This window comes from Panicum virgatum, chromosome 3K (genome assembly GCF_016808335.1).
Source record: "Panicum virgatum strain AP13 chromosome 3K, P.virgatum_v5, whole genome shotgun sequence".
Lineage (NCBI taxonomy): Eukaryota > Viridiplantae > Streptophyta > Magnoliopsida > Poales > Poaceae > Panicum > Panicum virgatum.
In genome coordinates this window covers 9012853-9040410 of record NC_053138.1, presented here as the reverse complement: position 1 = coordinate 9040410, position 27558 = coordinate 9012853, and the positions used below count along the sequence as shown (strand labels likewise).

At 45.1% G+C, this 27558-nt stretch overlaps 3 protein-coding genes and 1 long non-coding RNA gene across 11 annotated transcripts; 2 read left to right on the top strand and 2 right to left on the bottom strand.

Moving 5' to 3' along the window:
• Positions 1 to 6868: 6868 nt before the first annotated feature.
• Positions 6869 to 8218, bottom strand: LOC120701200. The gene is made up of 3 exons (XR_005686000.1): positions 7996 to 8218; positions 7515 to 7604; positions 6869 to 7417 (listed from the first exon to the last, which is right to left on the bottom strand). It is a non-coding gene; the product is annotated as an uncharacterized LOC120701200 (long non-coding RNA).
• A 10233-nt stretch (positions 8219 to 18451) lies between these two features.
• Positions 18452 to 19945, top strand: LOC120701199. The gene is made up of 3 exons (XM_039985334.1): positions 18452 to 18970; positions 19054 to 19253; positions 19352 to 19945. Exons 1-3 carry the CDS (start codon positions 18541 to 18543, stop codon positions 19922 to 19924), a joined length of 1203 nt encoding a protein of 400 aa, XP_039841268.1. The 5' UTR covers positions 18452 to 18540; the 3' UTR covers positions 19925 to 19945.
• Positions 19946 to 20442: 497 nt separating this feature from the next.
• Positions 20443 to 21455, bottom strand: LOC120700567 (protein ALP1-like). The gene has a single exon (XM_039984818.1). The coding sequence runs from the start codon at positions 21439 to 21441 to the stop codon at positions 20443 to 20445; it is 999 nt and encodes a 332-aa protein (XP_039840752.1). The 5' UTR covers positions 21442 to 21455.
• Positions 21456 to 22856: 1401 nt separating this feature from the next.
• Positions 22857 to 27200, top strand: LOC120697361 (translation initiation factor IF-2-like). 8 transcript variants are annotated; one of them, XM_039980550.1, is made up of 7 exons: positions 22857 to 23476; positions 24371 to 24787; positions 25235 to 25579; positions 25658 to 25725; positions 25823 to 26011; positions 26091 to 26359; positions 26572 to 27200. In XM_039980550.1, exons 1-7 carry the CDS (start codon positions 23015 to 23017, stop codon positions 26949 to 26951), a joined length of 2130 nt encoding a protein of 709 aa, XP_039836484.1. In that variant the 5' UTR covers positions 22857 to 23014; the 3' UTR covers positions 26952 to 27200. The 8 variants fall into 8 exon arrangements, with proteins under 8 accessions (XP_039836484.1, XP_039836481.1, XP_039836489.1 ...); XM_039980547.1 differs by having other exon boundaries at positions 25658 to 25743; XM_039980551.1 differs by having other exon boundaries at positions 22863 to 23476; positions 25658 to 25743; positions 25823 to 25942; positions 26211 to 26359.
• The last annotated feature ends 358 nt before the right edge of the window (positions 27201 to 27558 follow it).

Here is a 27558-nt window from a genome sequence, read left to right as displayed (position 1 = left end):
GCCGCCGCCCGCTCCCCCTTCTCTCTCCGGTCATTCTCTCCGCCGACCCCGAACCCTAGCTCTGCCGCCGCCCGACCTGGCTCCCTCTCCCTCTCTGCACCGAAGCCTAGGTCCTCCTCCCTTCCCTGACTGCATCGTCGATAGTGAGCTCGAGCGGATCCAGCCATAACAGGGGGAGCTTTTGCTCCGCCTGGCGGAATGTGGACTCGTCATCCCCTGTTCCTTACCGGGAGAGGCCGCTGGACTACACCCCAGCCGTGATGTGCAAATGTGGGGCAAAAGCAGCGAGGTTCACATCATGGAGCGATTTGCACTCAGGGATGAGGTATCTGAAGTGTGCCAGAGCTAGGGTAAGTCATCAAATCGGGTGGCTTTGATTTCATTTTGGGTCCTGGCGATTTGATTCATTATTGTGTTGGATTCATGTTCCTTGATTCATTTGTTAGGTTGGAGGTTGTGATTTTTGGTTGTGGGTGGATCCACCGCACAGCCCATTCGTGAAGCAACTTCTGCTTGATTTACGTGATGCGGTAAGGAGTTTGAGGCAAAAAAAAAGCAGGACTGCAATGCCAACTCCAAGATGCAGAGAGGACCAATGCTGCTCTGCAGGGTGCTTTTGCTGATGTAGAGAGGAGCAATGCAGCTCTGCAGGATGCACTTGCTGATGCAAGAAGGGAGAATGCATCCCTACAAGCTGCATATGCCGAAGCAAGAAGAGAGAATGTGGCTAGGAGTCTCACTGTAGGTCGTGAAGATGCAGATGTTAATGCTAGAAGAGATGTACAAAGTCTGCAAGTTGTTTTAGTTGGTAGAATAGGTCAATTAGAGAAGGAGAGAATGAATTTGTTCAGTGTACTGCTATGCTGTGTTATGGTTGTCACTGCTGTGTTATGCTTGTCCCACTGAATGTAGATTCCATGTGTTCAATTATCAATGAATCTAAGTTATCAATGAATCTAAGTTTGGATTTTTGAGTCGAATGAACTATACTAACTTAGTGAAATGGAGCAGCTTGTACACAGAAATCACAGAAACACAGTATCACAAAAATAGAGAATCACAGAATCACAAGACCATAAACACAAGGCCATAAACATGTTCATAACTGAGACTGAGTGATAAGTTTGTAGCCAGACCATACAATGGTTCATAACTGGGAGTCTGGGACTAACATGGTTCATAATGTCACATATGCCAGAAGCTAATAATTAAGTTACATATTCATTCAGTCATATGGTTTGGCGCCTTCAGTAGCAAAGTAGTTGGAGCAGGTGGCTTTGGATGACTTGGCTTCTTGCTTGGAGGTGCTACAGCAAGTAGTTTGGTGCTGCTTGATGCCTTGCCCTTTGCAGATGTCCCGAGTACCCTCTGTCCAGGCAGTCCAGGCTACATTTACATAGAGACAACTAGTTAGAAAAATTGCATATGTGGTAAGTATATGTATTGTAGATTGGTGGCTTACATTTTTGAATTATTGCTCCTGTCTTTGATTTCTTAGATTTTGTACTTGTCGTCGTTGTTGCCTTCCTCTTTTGATTACTGGTAGAGCTTTGTTGAGATGTGTGGACCAGATCCTGAAATTTAGATGTCTCATATATGTCAAAAGGCACATTACTAAAGCGTAAACCATGACTAAGTTAAGGCACATTACCCTAGAGACACTGTCAGTTGGAGGAGGTGCTGACTGTCTAGTACTTCCACTGGTTGAACCTGTTCTCTTCTCACAAGTACTTCTATTGTGACCAATGCCTTTGCACTTCCTGCATCTGATTATTGTTCCTTTTTTTGACATTTTACCTTTAGCAGGCTTCTTTTTCTCCCCTACCTCTCTTTTCCTCTCTTTCTTTGGTCTGCCTGGCATCTTGACATATTTTGGAGGAAGTGGCCGCTCCCTGTCTGATATAGGCCAGCTTGTCCTGCCTTCTACAGGTTGCATGCAGTGCTCATAGGTCTTCTTGTACTCAGACACACAGTAGCATGGAGCTATGAATTCATCCAATTGCTTTGAGCAGAAGTATATACAAGAAATAGCATGTGGGCACGGCAAACCTGACAACTGCCAAAACCTACATGAACATGTTCTGTCATTTAGGTTGACAGTGAACCTATGAGCATTATGAGTTACTTCAAAATAATTGGCACCATTGCTTAGTGCATGACAGAACCCAGATACTCTGATGTATGTTGAGATCTTTCTGAATGTGTTTGGACAGATTAGTCCTGTCCACCTATCTGCCTTGCTCCTATTTTCTTGAATTCTAACCATTACTTGCCGTCTTATTCCTTCCAGCATACTGATTATAGTCAAAAATCTAGCTTTGAGAACCAAATGGTTAAAGGACTCACACATATTGTTGTCTACTGAGCCACAGAAAGACCCAAGTTGACACCAAGCTCGGCTCCAGTGATGTGGATCTTGCCTCATTATAGCATCAGCTCCTGCTAGTGTTTTCTCCCTTAGGATACTCAAATTATAGTTGAACAGGCTCATTGACGAAGACTTAGCACACCTCCAAAACAACTTCTGATACTTCTTTTGCTTGAACTTTTTCCTCCAATTAGCATATATGTGTCTGGCACACATCCTATGTTCTGCCTTGGGTACCCATTGCTCTACAGCATTGATGAGTCCTTTCTGTTGATCAGAAATGATTACCCAGCCCTCCCCATCACCAATCTGCAAGTCTTTGCTTAACAATGCCATGAAGAAATCCCAAGAGTCATTGTTCTCTTTTTCTACTACAGCCCAAGCAATAGGGTACATTTGATTATTAGCATCTGTACCCAAAGCACATAACAATTCCCCATTAGTTAAACCCTTGAAGAAACAACCATCTAACCCTACAACCTTCCTACAGCCAGCAAGAAACCCCTTCTTACATGCATCAAAACACACATAGAATCTCAAAAAATTAGGCCTAACCTCACCTGTATCAAGCTTCACCACAATTGTACTTCCTGGGTTACTTCTTAGCAGTTCAAGCTGGTAGTCAAAAACCAGACCATACTCTCCTCTAGTTGCATCAAACATTCTCTGCATCACTATTGATTTGGCCCTCATAATCTTTGAGATACTAACATCTGCCAACATTTCCTCTTGGATTGTTTCCCTCATGCTCTCAAGACTCCATTGTGAGTTAGCTTTGATGAATTTTTCATATCTATCTGCTATTCTCCTAGCTGTGACCAGAGAGTTATCTCTCCTTGGAGGACATGTATGTACATCTTTGCATGTGGCCAGGTGCCAACTTTCAGCTCTTGTTGTCTTTGAAAGATGCAAAACCCAGGGGCAATTAGGCCATGTACACACAGCTCTACACTTATTTGCTTCATTCTTCACAAACTTGATCACTTTCCTTTCCACAAGTTCATGATTTATAACAGCATGTCTGAAATCTTGCTTCTCACTGAAAGCCATTCCAACAGTGAAGCTAGGTACATTAGCATTACTTTCAAATGTAGGATAACTCTTTTTCTTCCTATGAAGCTCTCCATCACGACCTTCATCATATGAGTCATCCTCCTCATCACTATCAAAATAAGGTGTATCACTGTCATCATTTGTTTGTTCATTAGCTGCTGCATTTGATGCTGTTAATCCTTCTGCATTCACTTGTTGTCCTTCGCCATCAACAAGGACCAAGCAACCGGCTTTCAACTTCTTTTTCAATTCCTTCAATTCATTTCTGATATGGGCTGCTTCTTCATCATCGTCACTAGTTTCATCGTCACCTGGGTTGTAATCACTATCATTCTCAGAGTTTGACTCCACCACAACAGCCTTCTCCTTCCCCTTTGTCTGTCCAATCCATTCACAATATTTTCTGGCTGCTGCTACATCCTTCTGTATTTTTTCAGGTGATGAAATTATCCTAACAAAACCTTCCTTTGTAGCTTCTACCTCCCAGTCACTTCCCTCTGTGTCGAGCTCTTTATCATCAACAATGACCAGCTCTACATACACCTCGGAAACCCCTCTGTCAGTTATAGAATCACACATAACCTTGCAAGACTTATCATCTACCAAAGCTCTAAGGCCATCCACTAGCTGTTTACCAGGGAAAAGCCAGTGGAGAAGTACAGGGTCACTGGGCTAAAAATGGTCTTTGAGATGTCCAGTTATCTCAGGAAGGGAAATTTTGTCCCGCTCTATGGATGCAACCCCCTCTTTTCCACCGCAGTAGTGTAGAGCCTTCCCATCATTAATAAACTCTCCCCCAAAGTGAAATCGAACATCAAGAAAATCTAGTGGATCCATCTCTGGCAAAGACATTATAATCAGGTCCTCGATTATTTTACCCCCACGAAAGAAACAAGCAACAATCAGTCAAGCACATGGCTAAGAACATACCTTCCGCCTGGATCTCTAGCTTCGTCGGTGACGTCTACGGCTACGGTCGGGCGTGCGGCGAGAGGGAGGGAGCCAGGTCGGGCGGCGGCGGCGGCGGAGCTAGGATTCGGGGTCGGGGGAGAGAATGACGGGAGAGAGAAGGGAGAGCGGCGGCGGCACCTTTTACCGCGGTCGCGTCCGACCCGGCGGTCAATGCCACCGTGGCGGGTCAAAACCGGCCCACGTCAGCTCAAAACCACCGAACCCGAGCTCAGGTGTCAAAGTTGCCTGGTATTAGAAGTTAGGGTGTTAATTGTACTCGATTTCGTACTTGGGGGTTAAAGTTGGACGAACGCAATAGTTGAGGGACCAAAAATAGACTTTTTCCTAAAAAATAACTAATTACACAGTCTAACTGTTTCATACGGGATGAATTTTTTAAATATAATTAGTTCATAATTGAATATTAATTATTAAATAACAATGAAATATGCTACAATATCAAAACTCAAATTTTTTCGTGAAGTAAACACAGCCATAGTTTCACCACTGCACCGTGTTAAAAAGTTTGGCACATGCATCCATCCACGGCTAGCTGCTGGCTGCCTTGCTCACAAGCTCATGAGGAGGATTCAGCGGGAGGAGTCGCTACGCTCCAAGGTCCCCAACAGGCCAACACACACATGCGCATGAATGACTGCACCGGACAACGAGTAGTGGCACTGTACCACCCGCGAACAATTTCTGCAAAAAAGTTTACAGGTGGCGCAGTACACGTGTGTACTACAGATGTCGCTGTCGATCACGCACAGCGCACGTACGTGTCGACGGCGACACGTGACATGAACAGATCAGGCCGTATGACGTCCATACAGAGATCGGTCGAGGTGTTGTGTAGGCACACATGCATGTAAAAGAAAAGGACCGGCGTGGGCGCGTAATATAGGCACGCACGGGATCGGAGTTGCAAGCGGCAAGTACTCCCTCCGACCTCCATTCCACAGAAGAATACAACTTAGAAGTTTTTTTTGAGAATCACACAGTACAACGAAGACGTCCACAACACGCACGCACACTCACACCCTATGAATACACGTACGCAAATCCTAACCCTGGTGGGTAGGGTCCCACTGGACCGTCCTACCATTGGACTACAAGCCAATTCGCATACAACTTAGAAGTTAACATTTAATTTGACCAAATTCATATAAAATAGCATTACTATTTATGTTACAAAATAAGTATCATTAAATTAATCATGTAATTATAAAAAATTAGATTAATCATGTAATATATTTTCATACCAAATATATTTGAGAGACATAAATGTTAGTGACTTTTATATAAATTTAATTAAATTTAAAATTATTTGATTTCTCAGAAAGCAAGAGCTTCGATGCATTCTGTTTGGATGGAGGGTCGGAGGGAGCAATAGCTCACGCAGCAGACACCGCATGCATGCGAGCTCGCAGGGAATCTATCCAATCTGTGATCTGCGGAGTATACTACACTGCACAGAGATCAACATCGGCTGCGCGAATCCGTGGATGAGCTGAGCTAGCTGGTGAACAAATGAGGTCCAGCGGCAACCATCCGAGCGCATGCTGCAATGTACATCCCGGCGGCGTTGCATGCCAGCTGATGCTTCCTTCCACTTTTATAAAGCATAGTATAATATGACACGGTCTCACAAATAACACTTTAATCATTCATTTATCACATATTATATCAGTATCACTTATGGTTATAAACTTATAATCATGATAAGTATATTTGATTACGAATCTAATCATATAAGTTTACATTATAAAAATATAAAATTAAATAGTCAAATTATTATATTGGCCAAAGATTGCAAAATTTTAAATCTTGATATAAGTGTGGGCCTCATAAATAAAAGTGGAAAGAGCGAGTATATCATGCGCCTACGAATGAACTGAGCTGAGCTTTAATTTGCAGGCCCGCCGGGGAGACCATGTCCATGACCATGACCAGGCCGGCCTCCACGAGCTCTACCGTGGGCTACGCCAACCAGCCATGATCTGCAGCAGCAAAGCTACCAAATGATCTACCACAGGAAGTGGTCCTGCTTGCTGCACGAGATCGATCGATCGACCACCGTACCGTCCCCCAACAAGTGGCCGGATCGGATGCCTGCCCTGATAAAGCTACACAAAAGACGGCATGCACGCATAACCTGCGGCAGCTAGCGTGCACGCCTCTGCTCTGCAACTGCAATGCATGCTCCAGTAGTCAGTCTCATGCTCTCATGCATTATGCACATGCCTGGGAGCGGCCGGGATGCAGCAAGCCAGCCAACACTCACTTGAATGCACTCATGCATCGATCGGCCGGCAGGAAGCAGCTCAAGCTGGTCCGAGATCCAAGTGGCATTGTTTAATTTGCGGTTTCATTTCATCATCCGGCTGCTTTGTTCTTGATGAATTAATTAGTTCGTTGCCATGTGGTTTATTGCGAAAAATACTTTAACCGGCATCTCTCATGTCTCTTTTCAAACTATAAGGCACGCCAAATAAAGGAGTATAAATCAAACATGATTACCACTCTTTTTACAAATAAAGTAGATTAACCTACCCCAACACTTTATATAAATCAAACATGTGTGGTTACATGCATGGGATAAGCTAGCTCAGGAGGGATAGAAGGGAGCAGGAAATAGGTGGTTGCGGGACCCCGGCGAACACGGTAACGGTTAGACTGATTCCCCGCACGGAAAGAAAGAAGCGAGCAAGAGGTGTGAGGAGGAGCCAAGTGCAGGGGCAGGGCCTTACAAGGTCAAGAAGAGGCCTTACAAGGTCAAGAATGCTAGTTCTGGCATGAGAAACCAGAAAAAACGGATGTATGAGCCAACCAAGGCTGCAGAGGAGAGGTATGGAAAGCTCAATCGGGATAGCACCGGTTCATAGGCTATGCGGGAGCGACCACGCTAGCTTGTCCTTGAAATCGGGGTCGACGTGAAGATTCGGAGCTGGTTTTGTCGGTCTGGACGACGAAGTCAAAAACCGTTGTTTTCATGCACTGATCATGGGATGGAAACCGGCTCAACATTTGTTCCCTCTTGTTATCCTAGAAAGATGCGGAGAACAATAGACATATCACTGCAAGAACATTATATATATTTACTCTTTCCAAGCTCAAAGGAACGATAGTGTAATAGCCTTACATGGATGCTATTGGCAGTGTGAGATCTAGGGTTTTCATCATCCAGAGGATCATCGTTCACCATGATGTTGGGCAGCTTGGGATCAGAGATCTGCAGGAAAGCAAGGAAATTAATGATCACAAGTATACTAGCTAGCTAGTTTCCAGAAGATGAGATATGCCGGAATTGAAGCAAGGAACAAAGAGTGACTAAGTAGGCAAGTAGCTAGGGGAAATCTAGAAGACAAGCTGGGTCCGTCCGGAGATTATTAATAAGGTCCCAGAACACATCTCAAAGGTCCACTAAAGGCTAGCTTGTCGATCTTGTTAGGAGAACTTGCAAATCATTTAGAGAAGAAACACGGCAACCGAATGTCGAGAAGGAGAGCAGCAAAAACTATTGGCTACTGTTACCGTGAAGTGCAAAAAGAAGCTGAAGCTGCAGGAAAGAATCAAATAACTGAAAGCAAGGAGTAATAACATGCATGAGAAATGAAGATCACCTGCTCTTGATCGAGCTGAGGCTATAAAGTTATTCAGATCCCACTATCCCAGCAGAGAGATATTGGTAATAACCTAGCCGCGCGCTATCAGTGGCACATGAGAGAAGAGCAGGCTCCACATATCCCTCACCCTCACTACTATAGTTTGCTGCTTGGTCCTCACTCCTCACTCACTTGGATGCACAATTATTTATACTCCTAACAGGGAGTAGTAGCAAATCTGATGGGCTGATATGGAGGGCCTCCTTGAACTGGGAGCAGCGGACAAGTGGCTCCCAAGTCCCAAGCCTTTTAGCCTGGCTCTCAGACCAGGAGGGGAATCTCTGTCCTTTTCTCACCCCTATTCTTTTGTCATGATCTCCAGCTAACACAGTCCACTTATGCTTTTTTTTTCTTTAATTGTAAATCACCAAACTCAGGCATCTGATTACATAGAGATTTGCTGATCTCAAGCTAATACAGTTCACTTATGTATTTCTCTTTAATTGTAAAATTACCATAATCTCTGCAGATATATGGTTATAGAAATTTGCTTGTGATGCATGAAGAGTAAAAAAAAGACATCTAAGCTAGTTTGTGAAGATGATCAGGAAAAGTGACCAAGTTGTATCATGGAATCCCCCAAGGCACACATACATTCCTCCAAAATGTGCTTTAATTTGCACGCTTATGAAGATCACTCACTGACCTCTAAACAATGCTATCTGCATTACATTTCCCTTTTCATCTGCGTCGTTGTCGGAGTAGTTAACCAATGCTCGTCGTCAGCTCACGAACTCCGATGTGCATGAGAGAGCTGAAACCTGGAGAATGGAGTACTACTAGTATACTGTATTGCTCGAACTCGCAGTGCTCCAAACTCCCAAGCCATCTGATGGCGGGCACGTGGAGGAGCACGCAATTTGAAGCGCGCGCTGTAATAGAGAAGAAGAAGCTAGCGTCGTCGTCTTCGTGCTGAGTCCCCATGCATGAAGGAGGAGCTAGAGACGATGGGTAATGGTATGACCCCGTCTCTCTCTTCTCATAGAGAATGGGGGAGCATGTGGTCTTCAAGACACCCTGGATTCAGGAGAGGGATCAGACATGTCCCAGCCATGCCTGTCAAATAATTAAGAGCCCGTTTAGTTACCAAAAAATTTCACCCAAAAATTTTCACTTCTTTGAACACATGTATGAAGCACTAAATGTAATTAAATAACAAAACTAATTACACGTGCGAATCTTTTGAGCCTAATTAGTGCATGATTAGCCATAAGTGCTACAGTAACCCATATGTGTTAATGATGCGGTCAAATGCCTCAAAAGATTCGTCTCGCGGTTTCCAAATGAGTTCTGAAATTAGTTTTTTAATTAGTGTTCGAAAAGCCCTCCCGACATCTGGTCAAATATTGACGTGACACCCAAAAATTTTATTGTTTGGGAACTAAACAGGCTCTAAACAACATTTTACATACATATGGCTAGCTGCTGCAGAAGAGAGCAGTTTCTTGACTTCTTGTCTAACTTGCTCAATTTTCAGTATTGCACTGACTGCTTGGGTCTTCTGATGGAGAGGATGGGAAGCTGATCTCTGAAAACAGACACCAATAAATATATACAGGGATCCAGATAAGATGAGAGACATGCCTTCTTGGTATTAATTCCGATCCAAGCAAGCAGAGGGCACATATGATTACCAAATCAAAGCACCAAAAATTCATTCAGACAGGTGTATGCGTGCTATATCTGCTCTCTCAGTTGCCTCGATCAGTTCCCCCCTGCAGGCAGCTGTCTGCTACTCTTCTGCAGCACAACAGCATGCATATGTAGGTATAGCTAAGCTAGCTGATTAGCTACACAACCCATGCGTTTTTGTTCTGAACATGCATGTCTGCATCTGGGCACAGCACACTGATGTGCTATGCTGTGTTGCTGTGTGGCATGTGATCGATCCGTGGTGGTGAAAAAATTCCAAGCTCCATTGATGCAGATGATGACATTTGATGGCCCTTGGGACCGTTAGTTGATGGCTGCTAGGGTCGCTTGTCAAGTCAGTAATGAGGGTTTTCTATTTCTTTGTCTGTTCCTTTCATTTTGAGGAGGCCCAAACCCGATCTATCTGCGGCTTGGCTTTATTATTGGGCTAGTTTACTACTGTTTCAGTGTTTTGGGCTATCTATTCAGACAATCAGTCCACTGACCATCACCTTATACATGATCTCAAGATAATTGCTCTAATAGACTGATGATACTTGCTGGTTTGTAGCATAAAAAAGGATAATGTATCTGCTCTTTTATCTTATAAGTGAATTTTTGTGGGAGGATGAATGCAAAAATCTGGAATAGACCGAAATGGTTTCCGGATTAGTTAAACTAGTACATCAATGCGTACGTCCTCACGGGCTAGCAATTGTGAGAAATAAGTATCATAAATTCAGCGGCGGATCCAGTTGGAGCCCAGCCCTCCCTCCCCCACCCACCCCCCAAGAATTGTGAGGTGTTACGATTTTAAGCTTGGAAACAACTATCTTACTATTACTAATTAGAGGTTTCTTTTAAAGCCTCCAGGTGAAGCTGACTCAGATCTTAGGTGGACGGTCTAAAAAAATAGAGAAATTCTACAAATTTCCATAAAAATCAGAAACATCTAGCCATCAATTCGGCAATTTTTTTTGAACAAAACAATTCGGCAATTGTAATCATAATAACCATTGGATCTGTGATCTTTCTAATAAATTACACACCTATGCCATTATGAAAATAAACTAGAGTAACCCCCTAAACATGTATCTAAATTACTCACCTCTGCCATTATAAAAAATAATCTAAAGTAACCCTCTAATCTTCATGTAAATTATCCACATATGCCATTATAAAATAATATCAAATAGCCCCTAAATTTTTATGTATATTATCCAATGATAACATAATAAAAATTTAAAATAAAACCAAAATCTGAATATTATTATAATAAAATCTTAAAGCGGCAGCGTATCAATATAAAATTCTAAATTACTATTTCTATCATTATTAATATATTATTTATGTTATTATTTATATAAAAATACTAACCACAATCATGATGTTTGGCATCCTGGAGCTGGAGGCTGGAGCTAGAGTGGTGTGAGAGAAAAACACTGTTGCTTGGCTGGTGGTTAGAGGCTGGTGCTGGAGCGGTGTGAGAGGGAAATACTATAGGGCTGGAGGCTGGTACACCAACCGAACACGGTGAATGTGTCACCATATATTCATGTATAAGAGAAAGTATAAGAATACTAATTTTTATATTGTTCACATAGCTCAAACAATGTGTTCAATTAAATACGTATCAAATATATATGGATGTGTGATGCAAAGTGAGAAAAAATTATTAGTAAATAAATCTATCACATTTATTACAATTATATAATGATAAATATGTATCTTTACAATCCTTGATTAGAATATTTAATTAGTTAAAAAGAATGTAAAATAGATAATTATTAAATATTTCTAACTAGCATTGCGTACAAAGGGCTGTTTTCGAGCGTGGTTATCCATCACATCAGGCGATGAGTTGCGAGCTCATCGACTGAGGCCTTGTTTGGCTCCAGGACTTTTTTTCAGAAGTCCCTATCACATCAAAAGAAATCTTACTATTTTATAGTATTAAATAAAATCTGTTTATAAATGTTTTTTGACAGCTGAGTGCTTTTTCGCGAGACGAATCTAATGAGCCTAATTAATTCATAATTGCTACAGTGATGCTACAGTAACCGTTCGCTAATCATAGATTAAGATATCTCATTAGATTCGTCTCGCAGTTTAGCCCCAGGATTCTGCAATTAGTTTTATAATTAATATTTATTTAATACTTCTAAATACTAAAAAGTCCCTATGACTTTTTTGAAGTCTCTATTTCTAAACCACCCCTTAAGCGGATGGAGTACGGATGCGAGAGGATGGGCTGTAGCTGGGCTCGTGATGGACTGTTTCTGAGAACCAACGTTGCTGTGGAGAAAGATTCGGTGCACGATGTGACATTATCTCATGTTTGCAAATTTGAAATTTAAAAAAGCGATAAGTATTAAACCGATCATTCAAATTAAATTTTGATTACACCATTATATTTTTTATGACAAGATTTTCAAAACAAGACCACATATGACTATATTTGCATAATATTTTTAAAAATTATTTTTTAATACTAAATAATTAGCTTCAGCTACTTGGAACAAATATTTTTAAGAACACGAACAAATAATTATTTTCACGAACAAAAAAATCAGACATAACAAACAAAAAATAATATAAAATGAACAAAATATTAAACATCACGAACATTTGCTAGTACAGAATAAATAATAGAAAATAAATATTGCGAACAAATAAGTCAACATGGCTGAACAATTTAATCTACAACGTGAATAAATAATTTGACATTACGAACAAATTAGTTACTACACCTAGCAGATAAATAATTTTACATAAAGAACAACTTACTTTTATATACAAATATAATATGATTATGAGATGAACAAGTCAATATATAACTAAATTGTTTTACACACCAACTAGTGGGTCTAGAATGCAAAAAAATTTGTATACATTAAGCATGAGACTTTTAAAATATGAACAAGTAGATAGGAAAAAAAAACTCAATGAAATAAAGATAAAAATATATTAGCAGAAACAAATATCAAGTTAGGTATATACTCACACACTTAAAACATTGAAAATAAAAATAAAAATAATAAATGTGAATTATAAAATTTGTAAATCAATAATATAAATACTATATTGTTAAAGTAGAAAAATAGAAATAGAAATCAAATGAAAAGAAGAATACAATTTTCAAGCAGAGAAAATTATCTATAAAATAATTAGAAACAAAATTTAAAATACAAGTAGGAAAAAAATGAACAAAAGAGAAGAAATCAAAGGAAGAAGAAAAGAGAAGAGAAATAAATGTGCCAGCACACATGTTGGAGAAATAAGCATGCATGCATGTCGAGAAAAAAGAAAATAAGCCGCATGCACATGCATACTGCATAGAGAGAGAGAAAAGAAGAGCACAGGTATCGAAACACAAATCGAGGAAGGAAGGGAGAGAAGCACGGAGCACATGCGCCATGCCGCACATGCAGTCATGCACAAATACTCAAATAGCGCGTGGGCATAATTTTAGTGTTGGGCCGATTGACATCAACAAGCCTGCTCTAATTCTTCAGGCGACGGTTCCGACTTTTGCAGCTCGCGCGACATATAGCTTCTCGAGGAATGTTGAGTACTCTATTCTGTTTGTGATGAGTGAATTGTCAATCGTGCAGTGTAATCGTGCGTTTGGTCTTTGGATTGCAGGTACACGGGCAACGAGTGTCAACGGGGAGCTGCCGTGGAGGTGCTGTGGCCGATGGACCGTGCGGTGGACGGCCGTGAAGGGCAGCCGGGACCGGAGCTCGGACCGAGCGGCAGCTGTGGCGTCCACTCCTGGATCGAAGGCGCAAGCGGCGACGGAAGGCGGGTTTCTTGGTTTGCGCCACAAAACCAAGGAGGCGGACGGCGGTTGAAGACGCCAAGTCGTGGAGGCACGGGCGTCGGTCTCGGGACTGACGGAGGCGACGGGCGTCGACGGCGTCTAGGGCCTCGCTGCGGGCGAGGAGGTGACGGGCATCGGTCGGCGTCTAGGGCCGTCAGAAGGCCGAGGCGGGAACGGCGTCTAGGGTGTAGGATCAAGAACACCGACTAGAGGGGGGTGAATAGGCGGTTTAAAAACTAAAACCAATAACACTAGAGAAATTTAATTAGTAACAAAGGAAAGCCCTATGTTATGCTACTACTATCTCTAGATGGGTTTGCAACCTAGGGTAACAAGATACAAATCAAGCTCTAGTAAAGTAAATTGCTCAAAGTAAAACAACAATTAAAGTGAGCAAGAGAAGTAACCAAGCTTGACACAAGAGTTTATCCCGTGGTGTCGATGACTTGCCGGTCACCCCTAATCCACGTTGAGGTGGATTCCAAGAATCAACCGCTCCTCTATCAAGAACCTCTTGATCTTGAGCCGGCTTGAATCAAGAAACCGCTCCACACCTCGATTCCACTAGAGTTGATCTTCACCACTCCGGTGAGGTGAGCACAAAACCTCTCACAACCGAAATCGGGGCTCCTCAACAATCTCCTTGGAGGTGCTCCACGAAATCCTCTTCTCCAAGCCGTCTAGGAAGCGGCAACTCCCAAGAGTAACAAGTTGATGACGCTTGCTTGAAGTTTCCCTAATGCCACAAAGCTCAAACTCTTGATGCAATGCACTAGGAAGCTCTCACACTCTCAAGAATGCTATCTCTAAGCAAGTGTGTGTGAGAGAGGGATGTCTTAGCTCTAATGTGTCAAGAATGCTATCCAAATGGCCAAGAGACCCACCCAATGGCCGGGCATTGGGTATATATAGACACCCCTCAAAAAACTAGCCGTTACACTCTTTTCTGCGAAGTCGCGGACCGTCCGCGTTTCAAAAACCGGACTGTCCGCCGTTATAAACCAATGAGTCAGAGTGCAATAAACGCATCTCAGAACTAGCCGTTAAGCCCTGGCGGACCGTCCGCGCCCCAGTGGCGGACCGTCCGCAGTTAAGAGTTCCACACCACCAGAGACTAACATCGTCTCTGGAACAACTTTGAGATTAGCCTGTGGACCGTCCGCGCCTCAGCAGCGGACCGTCCGCAGTTTAACTTTTGAGCCCAAACCAGAGAAACATCCTCTCTAGTACAAACCTGAGATTAGCCGGCGGACCGTCCGCGCCCCATGGGCGGACTGTCCGCCGTTCAACTTTGAAGCTCACACCAGACAGATACCCTTTCTGGTACACATTTGAAAAACAGTGGCGGACCGTCCGCCCACCTGGGCCGGACCGTCTGCGAGCCCACCAGAGACTCTGCAAGCTCTCTGGAACGGGCGCGGACTGTCCGCCGTTACTCAGTCAGCTCTCAAACTTAGTCTTTTTCAAATCTTTTCAAAACACCGTTAGCCCTCATGCATGCAACTAGACATTTTGAGCAAAATGGCACTAAAGACCCGTCAAGCATGAGTACACAACCCCTCTTGATAGTACGACTATCTATCCAACAAATCCGGTCACTTTTCATCCACTAAACGCCTTGTGACCGGTAAAATACAAAAGCCCTATTTTATACCTTTGCCTTGAGCCCGAGCTTTGCTCATCATCTCCAAAACTCCATACGTTCACAATCAAATCTCTTTCATCCGTGGATCAACCTATACTCATTATCTCAACTGAAATCGTTAATCCACAAACTGTTGTCATTAATTACCAAAACTCGAATTAGGGGCCTAGATGTTTTCATAGGGCCACAGCGTGGAGGCGGGAATCTTCCCGCGCGTGAGATTTTGGCGGTTTTCTCAAAACCGGCCACTTACCCGGGTTTCGCGGACCCTCCAAAACCGCAGACTGGATCTTCATCAAGACGGCGGCATCGTGGAGAAGACTTCGTTCCGAAGAAAGAATCTCGGCCGTCGGATGAGATCGTGTAGGGGGTGCTGCAGGCCAACCGGTCTGACCGGTCCCTAGCACCGGTCTGACCGGTCTAACCAACCGGTCTGACTGGCCCCTGGCACCGGTCTGACCGGTCCCGTGGGTATAAATACCCCTTCACTTGTGTTAGGTCAAGTGCGGCTTTTGTATTGTGTCCGTGAATTGTTCTGTTCTCCAGGCCGCCGCCCCTGTGTTCCTCTCCCCCTGTTCATCTCTTTAGGGTAGATTTGAATGTTGTTTGTGTGATAACTCTTGTGGATTTGATTGGGAAAGGAGGCCCTAACCTCCTCGTGCCTTCTGGGCGGTTTGAATCAATCCATCTCCTCGTTTTGTGCCTTGTTTGATGAAATTTCGATTTCGTTTTGGTGCACTTGATTGCGAGGAGTTCACGAGTTCTTTGCTGTAATTCCCATGCCTCTACTTTGTTCTTGAACCCTCTGGAATCACTAACTCGTTCAAATTCGATCTCTTGGAGACTAGAGAAAACCCCACCCCCTTTGATCTCATCCCGAAATTCTCATGCTATGGATATCTTTAGGGTGAGATTTCTTGGGGATATACTCTTGGGGTAGGAACGAAGCTATCCTCCAAGTTTCATTCAATTTGGACGTGATTTGCTCTCGATTCACGGTTTTGGAACTGAATTTTCGGGGTTTTCTGGACGCTACCGGTCAGACCGGTTGGCGAGACCGGTCAGACCGATCTGCCTGTGTTTGAACTGCTTGACCGGTCAGACCGGTCTTCTATACCGGTCAGACCGATCTGTGCATGAGCAGACTTGATTTGAGTTGGTTCTCTCGCTTTTGCTTCCACGTTTAGATCTGAGTTTTCGGAGTTGAGATAGCTTGTCCATAGCTATTCTCACTGTTCTCAGTTTGAAGGTTTGTGGTGATTTTGAGACATAGGCCGACGATTCAAATTTCGAAAAAATTTTGATCGGCTCTCATTCACCCCCCTCTGGTCGCCGGATCCGGTCCTTCACTTCCGCGCCTCATCGTCGCTATCCAAGCGAACTAACCACTTCCCCAAAAAGAGCAGTGTTCATTCCTCCGGTGTCAATGAAACCGAGCCCCCATCTCTTTCGGTTTGCTGAGAGCTACCCATTTTGCTATGTGATATTTTTTCTTTTTCCCTACCCTTGCCAGAAGAATCTCGCCCAAGCCTTGCCGTGTCCAACCGCTGGTGAGTGCCCGCGTGCAGTTTGTAGGACTGAACAAAAAGTTGGTGGCTCGTCAGCTCGCTTGGCTTGTAACTTAATCAGCTCGGCTCGTTAGAGATTGCGAGCGAGCCGAGCTAAGATTTGAGCTAAGATTTTTGCTCGTTAGTTTATAACGAACTGGGTCGAGCTGCTCAAACAAGTTGAGCCCAGCGTGCAACGATGGAGAAACGGCCCAGTATCACAAGCCCAATCCGACTCTCCAACCCTATTCGTGACCACATCGATAGGTTCCTCCCTCACGACCTCTACCTTCCCCTCCCACCCACTCCTACCACCGCACACGCAAGACGCAGCTACGCTGCCGCGCTTCTCCTCCTGCTCCACCTCCATTGGACCACTTCGTCTCCATCGCCTCCCTCGTTCCAGTCCGCAAGCGGCCGTCCTTGGTGTGATCCGTCCTTATCTCATCTCAGGCTACCTCCAACGGGACACCGAAAACGGCCCCCTCCCCCCACATACCGTGCACAGTCCTCCCCGGGTACGCTCCAACGGGACACCCCACATCGCCCCCCCACATCCGGTGAGCGGCTTGGCCTCTGCAAATGTGGAGGGAGCTCGGCGTCCCTGGACGCGCGAGCCGTTGCAACCTCCCTCTCTCGCGCGCAGGGAGCGAGCCCGTGGACGCGCGTGGCGGCGGCGGGGAAGTCTGGGGCGCCGGCCGTTTGGCTAGCCCACGGGAGGTAGGATCCGCGAAGCTGGAGGCGGGGAGCGAGGTGGGTGAGGTGGTGGCGGTAGATCTGGTCGGCGGGTGCGGCGGGAGGTCCGGCGAGGTGGCGGGCGTGGAGGGCCGGCCTAGCGGGGGAAAATCCAGGAGCTCGTCGCGCGCGGGAAGCAGATCCGGAAACCGGGGGAAGAAGCGGAGCGGCGGCATCCGGCGGCGGTCGCAGAGCTCGTCGCCGAAGCCTCCCCCGAAGAAGGCCCGGTCTGCAAGGTAAGTCTCCGCTGCAACTTTCGTTTTCCGAAAATCTCCATGGTGCTCTGCAGTTGGCGTTGATTCCACTTTATTGACCTTTGATTTTGCAACCTAAATGGGGAACGAATCCTAGATCTAGGGACTGATTTAGCTTTGATTACGTTTTTGGAAAAATCCAAGAACATGTAGATCTAGGGACTGATTTAGTTTATTGACCTTTGATTACGTTCTTGGAAAAATCCAGCACATGAACATGTAGATCTCTAGGTACTGATCTAGGGAAACTTGTGAGCTCATTTGTTCTCTGTAGTGTTATGAGTCCTATGAATTGCAAATAATTTTTCCTTGTACTGTGATAGAAATATGCAGCGATTGTTAATGTTCCTTCATTGATCTGCACGGCAGTTGCATATAGGAATCTTTGTCTTGGTATTTCGATGTCTGTTTGTAGGGGGAATAGATGGGTTGGGAAAGAAATTTCTAGTAATTATGCACGGCTTTGGAAATTGCAATGATTCTTTATAGCAATGCACCCCAACATGTTGTTCAGTTATGTCGGCTAGATCAATAATTATGATTGTAACTTATCATAACTAGTAATTTTCCAATCTTTTTGTTACTCTGCATCCATGTTAGTACAGTATGCAATTAAAATGTTACATTTTAAGTTCTTATTGTTTTTGACAGATAACATCATAGTACTGAATTTAATATGACAGCCTAAACCCCTTCAATGAGTGTGGTCTTGACAGTATTGAATTTTGTTGATAATACTGATTTTTTTGGTAGATTAGATCATAGACAGATCATAAGCACAGCCTGCTAGGTTACTAAAACTGCTTTGCATCGAAGGAACTGCTTCTACTCGGGCATGTATTATGTTTCGTTTCGGCTGTGATTTATATGTGCAATGTTATTTGTGAGATATTTGTGCTGCTGCTTATGTTTTCCTGGTTAACATGCTTGCGCTATGTTAACTGTGAGATATCTTGGTTCCTTTTGCATCTCATAATGGCTGACCAATCCTGTTTTTGTCATCAACGCTTGGCATGCTTCTTGTCCAGGGCCATGGATGGCGGGTGGGACTTCCAGACGGGCCTCCCGGACCTCTCTGGTCCCTCCAACACACCTTATCAAGACATGCTCAATATTAATTTTGAAGCACCGGGTGCAGCAGCTGGTAGTCCGGCCTTTCAGCCCGGTTCCAGCCAAGGTGGTTCGGGGAAGGCGCGCAAGAAAATTGTGTCCAGACCGAAGCAAAACAACTTTTCAATCGAGGAAGACAAAAACCTAGTGTCCAGCTGGCTCAATGTGAGCTTGGATGCAGTTAAAGGTGATGTGTCAATGTGAATTTGTTTCAGGTGCACATTTTTTAAAGGACTAACCATGTGTTTCTCATGTATGGGTATGTTCCAGGCGCGGGCCAGCGCAAGGCTTCATTTTGGAAGGCCATTGAACGGAACTACAATGCCCATAAAGGGCCCATCTACCCTATCCGCTCCCTTCGCAGCCTTGAGGGTCGCTGGTCTGATATTAAGGAACAAGCAAATAAGTTTGAGAGCCACTACAACAATGTCCTTAATGAGAGGCGCAGTGGCTACAGCGATATGGACAAGGTCAGATTTCTATAACCCTTTGTTTGTAATGCTTATCATGAACTTACTTGTCAATATGACCCTTGGTACTTGCTTACTGTTATTTCATTTTGGTGCAGATCGCAGCAGCCATTGAGTTGTACAATAGTCTCGAAGATAGGCCGTTCAGCACGATCCACTGCTGGGAGATGCTTCGCAACGAACCTAAGTGGATGGACCTAAACAACCGTGGAAAGCTGGACCGAGGTCGGGTCCCCGAAGATGTTAATGCGCCCATCGATCTCACAGAATCTGGATGTGGGGAAGCCGGGAGCGAGAGTCAGATTGGTACTTCCAAGAGGCCTCCGGGGAGGGACATTTCGAGGTCAGGCAAACGGACTTGCTCCAGTGGGTCTCCTAGTGATGCAGGGTCCGAGTTCTCTTCTATGCTGTCTGCAATGCACATCCAGAAGATGGACTTGATCAGGACATTTGACGGTTCTGTGGCAAGCAAAATGGACCGGCTGGTTACCATTCAGGAAGAGCACATTGAGTTGAAGAAGAAAAAAGATGCCCGGGAGCAGGAGTTACGGGACGAGCGCATCATGGCTATTGACCTGACCACTTGCAATCCCGGACAGCGTGTCCTGTACGAGGCAATGCAGCGAGAGATTTTACAGCGGTGGGGTGCACGCAACAAAGATGCTCCGTAGATTGTTCTATTACTTTTACTGTGAACTATTTCATTTGTCGTTGGATTTGTTCTGAACTATTTCATTTGGACCCGTGTTGTACTGTGAACTATTTCATTTGTCGTTGGATTTGCCGTGCTATATGTTGCAAACTACTACATATTGTTTTCAACTTTTTAGTGTGTGAGTCCACGCTTTTCTATCTACTACGTTTATACGTGCTTCTTCTTGAGTACACACACTAGCAGCCCCCTGGTCAGCGCAAGGGGAGGGTGCCCTCCCTGCCCTGCAGGCTGCAGTATCTCTCTCCCTCCCCATTTTATCTGTGTTGGTAATGTTAAAACATGAATGACAATAAACACGCGACTTGCATTCATAAGGTCTTAAAGACAATTCGGAAAAGTACATAACAACTTCAAACGTAACAAACACATGGAACATCTACTCTCAACATGAAGACAACAGATGACTACATTATTCAAATACAAGCCTAAGGTACTTCATATGTAAATCCGAAGGAACTAGCAGACATCATACAGCTAAGAAGACCCAAACAAGGACCAAATATGCTCGATGTGGTCGCGCTTGAGCTTGTGTGCCGTGTCACGGTCACGTAGCCTATGGTGGGCCGCGATGAAATCAGTCTGCTCGCGAGTACCAGACCTGAAAGGCTGCACCGGTGGACCATTGCTGTCGTACACGTACGGTAGGTTCTCACCGCGCTCGTCATCAATTATCATATTGTGCAAGATGATGCACGCCATCATGATGTTCTTCAGCCTGTACCGGTCCCAACCGTAAGCAGGTCCACGAATGATTCCCCACCGAACCTGCAAAACTCCGAAAGCACGCTCGATGTCCTTGCGTGCCCCCTCCTGAACCTGGGCGAACCGACAATCTTTGTTCGTCATGGGGTGACGAACAGTTTTAAGAAAAGCTGGCCAATCAGGGTAAATCCCATCTGCTAGGTAGTACCCCATATTGTAGGTGTTGCCATTTACGGTGAAGTGCACGGGGGGTGCCTCATCCCTAATCTGCCTACGAAATAGAGGGGACCTATGCAGCACATTGATATCATTGTTACTACCGGGCATCCCAAAATATGCATGCCATATCCATAGGTCATGGGAAGCCACTGCCTCTAGCACCATCGAGGCTTGCTTCCCACGGCCAGTGAACATGCCCTTCCAAGCGGTTGGACAGTTCTTCCACTCCCAATGCATGCAATCTATGCTCCCCAACATACCCGGAAACCCACGAGTGCTGTTGAATGCAAGGAGAGCCGCGACATCCGTCGCAGTAGGTGCGCGGAGGTACTGCTCCTCAAAGAGCTCAATCACCGCTGCGCAAAACCGATTCAGAGCCTCCAACGAGGTGGACTCTGCGATGCGCACATACTCGTCAACCGCATCGGCCGGAACACCGTACGCCAGGATGCGTAATGGCGCGATGCACTTCTGGAACGGGGATAGACCCATTTTCCCCGTCGCATCAGGCCGGCAAGAGAACCAAGGGTCCCTCGCCGTCACGCTTTCCATGATGCGAAGGAACAAGGCACGCCTCATTCGGTACCTACACAAATAGCATGAGTCAGCAAACAAACATTTTCCCCCTACGCACAACGAGAACAAAAAATGACAAGTACCGGCGGCGGAATTGAGCATCAGTGTACACCGGGTTCTCTACAAAGTAGTCCGCCATGATCCTTGCATGCCCAGAACCATGTTCCCGGTCGATCACGATGTGACCGGGAATGGAACCACGCCTCCCGCCTTCCCGGCGCCTTGCTTCTTCTTCGTGGATGATGTGACCGACGACGGTGGTGTCGTCATCATCGTCGATCAGTAGCCTAGCTCTACTACTACTCACCCACTGGAAGATCGCGGCGGTGGTGAGGTTGTCATCCACCATAGTGTTTGTGGTTCACAACAGATAGGATCAACTGAGTGGGTCAATACATTTGGGTTGCCCAGCGTCGATTATATAGCGCTAGAAGCTTGCGATGGAAGAATCTTCCTCCGCAAGATTCAGCCAAGCTTCTGTCACAAGCCTCCGACTTCCTTCCAACACAAGCTACTCCCGTATCATGACAAATGCACAGCAGAACTGGTACGATTCTTCGACCTCAAGCCTTTGAATTAAATAATTACATTTTAATAGGAATTAAAAATTAATGACAAATTAATTGTAACGCCAATATTAAAATGCATGCCTGAATTAAAATTGGTACTGTTCATTTATACAAATACGCATCGCGTAAAGTCCATATACGTTGTTTTCGAATGAGAAGTTCAAATGAATACAAAATGATGGTAGTTGGTTTAGGGGGAATGTATAGAGAGAATGGTTGGAGAGGAGGAATTATAGGGGGAGGAATCTTTTAGGGAGAGGTAGTAAAAAATAATAAAAAGTACATTTAGGGGGAGTTGGATGGGGGGAACCGTTGGAGGAAGCCTCATGCTCCTTCTTTTAGGTCAGTCTCAGTAGAAATATCATCGACATAATTATTTAGACTAGAATTTTAAGAGCTATGCTAGTGAAGGGTTATCATTATGACACTCCTCTCACATTTCATGACACTTTTTTTTCTCTCTCCTCATATTATTGATATATATTAGTAAATTTAATGTCATAATACTTTTACGACACTCCCACTTAGATTGATGAGCTCGTGAAGATGGCGTGTGATTCTGTGTTCTCTCGGAAATCAAAGTTTCTTCTTAATTTCATTCACGGTTGCCTGCCCACTCCGACTTCAAATCTGAGATTTGCTTGTTCATCTGCGTCTAGCTCGCTCGAGCTCGTAACGATCCGAGCCGAGCTGCTGTTTCTGCTCGTTGGAGAAACGAGTCGAGCCCAGCCAGCTCGTTAACGCAGCGAGCTAGGCCGAGCCGAGCCGGCTTGTGAGGCTAGTGTTTAGAAGGACTCTGCTTTTCCTAAGACGAAGTGCCAACACTAGTCCCAGGTTTCGAGTCTTCTCTCATCCACTCTTCTCTGCTTTCCGGTCTCCGCTCCCGCACCAAAACTCACTCGAACAGGCAATCTCCCCCTCCACCTCCTCCTCCGCCCCCCTCCCGCAATCTCCGCCGAGCTCCCACCTCCGCCGCGTCAATGAAGCCGCCGCAGTGGACCGAGCTGCAGCGGTTCAACCCGGGGGATCTCGTCGAGGTGGTCCCCGACGAGCCCGGCGAGCAAGGGGCCCACTACGCAGCCGTCGTCGTGGAGCGCAGCACCCAGCCCCGCGGCTACACCGTCGAGTACGACGACCTCGTCGAGCGCGAGGGCTCCGACCGCCCGCTCCGGGAGGTCGTGCCGGCGCAGATCCTCCGCCCGCACCCGCCGCCACGCTGCACCTACTCGGGGGAGGCTCCCGGGGAGCACGCCGCCGTCGACGCGTTCCTCGACGTCGCCTGGTGGCTCGCGGTCTACCTCGGCGTCGTGGACGGGGGCGGGAAGGTCAGGGTGTGCTTCCCGGATACGCGGGAGGTCATGAACTTCGACGCCGCCGACGTCCGACCCCACTTCGAGTGGGGGTGGGGCGGCTCTTTTAGGAAGCGCTCCGCCTTGGGCATGGTAAGGCCTTCCATTCCATCCTTCGACGAGCCGACGAGCCACTAATCCGTGAAAAAATCTGCCCTTTTCCGTATTTCCAGGTGATTCATTATTTTAGGGTTAGAAATGTCCATTCCATGTATGATGTATCGTCGGTTGGAGATTTGAGAGAGCGAGACAATGTCGATATTGGAACGGATAGGGATGAGTGCTGTACTGCTATGACCTGTGTGATACCATTCGTACCTACCATTGTATTTGATTGATTTCTATATATATTAGTTTGACTGATTTCTATCCATATTAGCTTGAGTAATTCAGCAGTTAGAGAAGGGTTTTGGATGTTGCAGGACATGGAAATTGTGCTTGTCGTCCCGCTAGCTGGAAGATTGCCAGACATCCGATTTTTTATTAAATTGAGTTACCAACCAAAATAAGCTATCTGGTGCGTTGAATGTGTTCGATTGGAGATAGATCGTGCTGGGATGAAGTCGAACTAGTCTATCTGTACTTGTTTTTTTTCCTTTTCTACTTTTGAGCCTCATAAAGCCAGAATGCTCAAAACTATTGAAAGAAGTTGTGAGCCCTCAATTCCGAATAACGTTACAAACGCTTTCTGTTGGAAATTTAAATCTTTGGGTAGATGTTAGATATGTTAGAGATATATATGCTGTTGTACTTCCTAGCATGGTTTCACTGCCTGGCGTTGTTGCTTAGAAGTTAGATCATTTGTGATAATTCAATTTCCTTTCTTGATTGCTAACAGAAATTTATAGGAGTCAATATCTGCATTTCCCCCTCATTATTGTAGATTAGCTTTTGCTATAAGTTTTTTTAACCTGTATAAAGTCCCCCCCCCCCCCCCCTCTTTTGGGCTGTTCATTGAGTGCTAAACCACTACACTTTGCCTGCTAGGAGATGACCGTGGCAGTGCCGTACACGAAAGGAATGACAATTGAAGTTTCCATGTTGGTAGATAATTCTGTTGTTGCTTGGTTGCCTGCATTTGTTGTGAAGACTTTCTGGAAGAGCAACCTCTTAGTGGATTACACTGTTTCGAATAGTGATGGTACTGCATTGCCTGGGGAGATTGTTGATGTGAAGCACGTCAGGCCATGCCTACCACAGGCATCAGCTATTAGTTTCTGCATCAATGATAAGGTTGAAGCATTCCAAGGCGGTGGCTGGTGGCTAGGGGTGATCACTGATGTTCATCCAGAATTAAAATACACATTTAAGTCAGCACATTTAGGGGTGGAAGTTCAGTTGAGCCAAAAATTACTGAGGCCTAGATATGACTGGGTTTATGGTCCACGGAAACAAGAATCAGAGGTCTGCACAAATCTCCCTAGAATCTATTTCTTCAAATATTTGTTAATCTTGAATTTGGTGCCCTTAGCGTCACTATATGTTTCCTGTATGTTCTGGAAGTGCAAGATAGGTTACATGCTCATAATGCTGATAATGTGCTACTGTGTTTTATTTCCTAAATTTGGTAATGTACCTAACCAAATTATTTTTGTGCCTCTTTTTTAGAATGTATCAATAACAAAATTTACACAATGCTTGTTCTATTCTTTACTGTGTTTTAAGTGTCGATCAAAGTTATGGTAGAACGTTCCTCTTAGGTTGGGTAATCTACAAAGTATCTACTTTTCTGCATGTTCAGAAACTACTAGATTAGTTAGAAGCAAATAATACTGATGATGCACAACTGCGTGTAATTCCTTTTTAACTGCTAATGTTTCTTGTTTTATGCCCTTTGGTTGTCCTTTCCAGAATGTCAGCAGCAATGATGAAAAGTTTGGTGGAGCTTGGTTTGAGGTTGCACGCAGCAAGGGTACTGCTTCTCCTAGCAAAAAACAACAACCAAATAATCCCTCTTGGAAGAGCACTACTCCCAAATCCAGCCCTCCTCCCAGAGCTGCTCCAATAAAGAAGAGGAAACGTCGAGCTGATGGTCATGGACGACCGGACCTTGCGCCAAGCCTGGTGAAGAAACACAGGTCTCCCAAACTCAGGCCATCTGAAGAAAACAAACTCTGCAAGTCGTCTTCCAAGGGGATATATCCAGACCTCCATGAAAAGCATCTGCTCAGAGATGCCCCTCGTCCAGATGAGCAGGTACCGCTGATGATAGTGTTCAGCCATTTATTTGCTCATGTTACATCATTGAAACCTGTTTGATGGAATTCTGGCCAGGCGAAACCTGCTCCACAACCTGAGCCCACTCCTGCACCTGCTCAAAGGAGGAAAACCATTCTGAATCTGTCTGTTCCAATGATTCAGTGAGTTATGTGGACTTGGTGTGTTTTGCAGAGTTCTCTTTTTGGAGAATTTCGCTCATGATGCTACTTTTGCTTTCAGGCCTGCTGCTGTACCAGACGCCACCATCTCACCCCATACTCGGGCATCCGATGTTCAGAATAATGAGGCAGTACAGAATACTGTTCCTGAGGTAGGGACGTGCACCAAGTCCCCAGCCAAATCCCTGCCCACTCCTGCACCTGCTCAAAGGAGGAAAACCATTCTGAATCTGTCTCTTCCAATGATTCAGTGAGTTATGTGGACTTGGTGTGTTTTGCAGAGTTCTCTTTTTGAAGAATTTCGCTCATGATGCTACTTTTGCTTTCAGGCCTGCAGCTGTACCAGATGCCACCGTCTCACTCCATACTCGGGCATCCGATGTTCAGAATAATGAGGCAGTACAGAATACTGTTCCTGAGGTAGGGACGTGCACCAAGTCCCCAGCCAAATCCCTGCCCACTCCCTTGGATAACATAATCAAAGAGCTGAAAGATTGCCGAGAGCAATGGCTTCAAGCCCAGTCACAACTAGATCATTCAGCGACTAAGGCCAAGGAAATGGAGGGACAGGTGGCCAAACTCCGAGCAGCCCATGAAGGTTGGTGCTTTAATTCTTCTGATCATGAGTTCCAGGCCTCTAACCCTATAACCCTGTAATATTTTGTACTAGGGGCTCTTTCCCCCCATCCTTTTTTCTTAATATATTGATGCGCAGCTCTCCTGCGTGTTCGAGGGGAAAAAATCATGAGTTCCAGGCTTCCAGGCTCCAGCATCTGGTTCATTCTCTTACACCCTTGTTTTGGCCTGTAGCTGATGCACAGCACCTTCGGGAGGTGATGAACAAGCAGGCAAGCCTTGAACAAAGACTCAAGCTGAAGGACAAGGAGATTGAAGACCTGAAAGAGAAGCTCGTTGATTTGGATGAGCAGAAGTCCTGCGTTGAAGCTGAGCTTCCCCGGGGCGCTGTGATGGCCGCTTCCCATGCTCTTGGAGTGCTGAAAAATCATGTCCCTGATCTAGATATTGGGATCTTAAGCAAGGGGTATGCATGCACGCCTGCAGAGGCCCAAGCTCTGGCCGATCAAGTTCGTCCAATAGTTGAACCCTTCATCGAGCGTCTTGGGCTGTCGGTGAGTGTTGTGGACGCCTTTGTTGGGCGTACCTATATGTGTAGGGCCAAGGAGGGGTAGGCATCAGCAAGTTGGGTGTTAGTTTCGTCAGAAGATCAGCAAGAGGTTAGGATAGTTGGAAGGCAATCTTATCAGGTCAGGTTTGTTAGGGATTTGTTAGTAGCCGGCGTTATATAAGCCGGGGAAGTCCTGGAGTCTGTAAGAACTAAGAAGGAATTTATCACTAAGTTGAGAGAGCCTCTTCGGAGGGAGAACAGGGAGATATCCTTGTAAATTTCAATTAATAAAGCTGATCTCGTTAAGCCCGCATCAGTGAGTAGTGCATCTGAAGATGCAGTATGAGTTTGCACCTGTAATGATACAATGGTTTAGTTAGTGATGTGCATATGCAAAATGCAGAACTGGCTTTGCCCCCTCAGTTGCTGCGTGTGTGAGAGTTAGTTGAGCAGGTCTGGTCTGTACTTGGTTGATTGCTAAAGAGTTTGCTACGGAGTTCAGTTGGCGCTCCACATGCTTGTGCTATGAATGGAAAAATGTTGTGAAACTATCGCAAACCTACTGGTTTTGCGTCTATGTGACGTCTATGTGAAACGTCTCTGTTCCACATCAAATCTGCTCATGTTTGGATAAAAAATTGTCTAAAAATGATTAAGTGACGGAATTGTTT

Bases quoted from the DNA above. Each gene is read 5' to 3' on its own strand.
- LOC120701199 (XM_039985334.1), top strand. From the start codon at position 18,541: ATGTGCAATGTTATTTGTGAGATATTTGTGCTGCTGCTTATGTTTTCC. The intron at 18,971-19,053 runs GTGATGTGTCAA...GGTATGTTCCAG, and splicing joins GAGCTTGGATGCAGTTAAAG to GCGCGGGCCAGCGCAAGGCT. The intron at 19,254-19,351 runs GTCAGATTTCTA...ATTTTGGTGCAG, and splicing joins GCTACAGCGATATGGACAAG to ATCGCAGCAGCCATTGAGTT.
- LOC120700567 (XM_039984818.1), bottom strand. From the start codon at position 21,441: ATGGAAAGCGTGACGGCGAGGGACCCTTGGTTCTCTTGCCGGCCTGAT.
- LOC120697361 (XM_039980547.1), top strand. From the start codon at position 23,015: ATGAAGCCGCCGCAGTGGACCGAGCTGCAGCGGTTCAACCCGGGGGAT. The intron at 23,477-24,370 runs GTAAGGCCTTCC...TTTGCCTGCTAG, and splicing joins AGCGCTCCGCCTTGGGCATG to GAGATGACCGTGGCAGTGCC. The intron at 25,744-25,822 runs GTGAGTTATGTG...TTTTGCTTTCAG, and splicing joins CTGTCTGTTCCAATGATTCA to GCCTGCTGCTGTACCAGACG.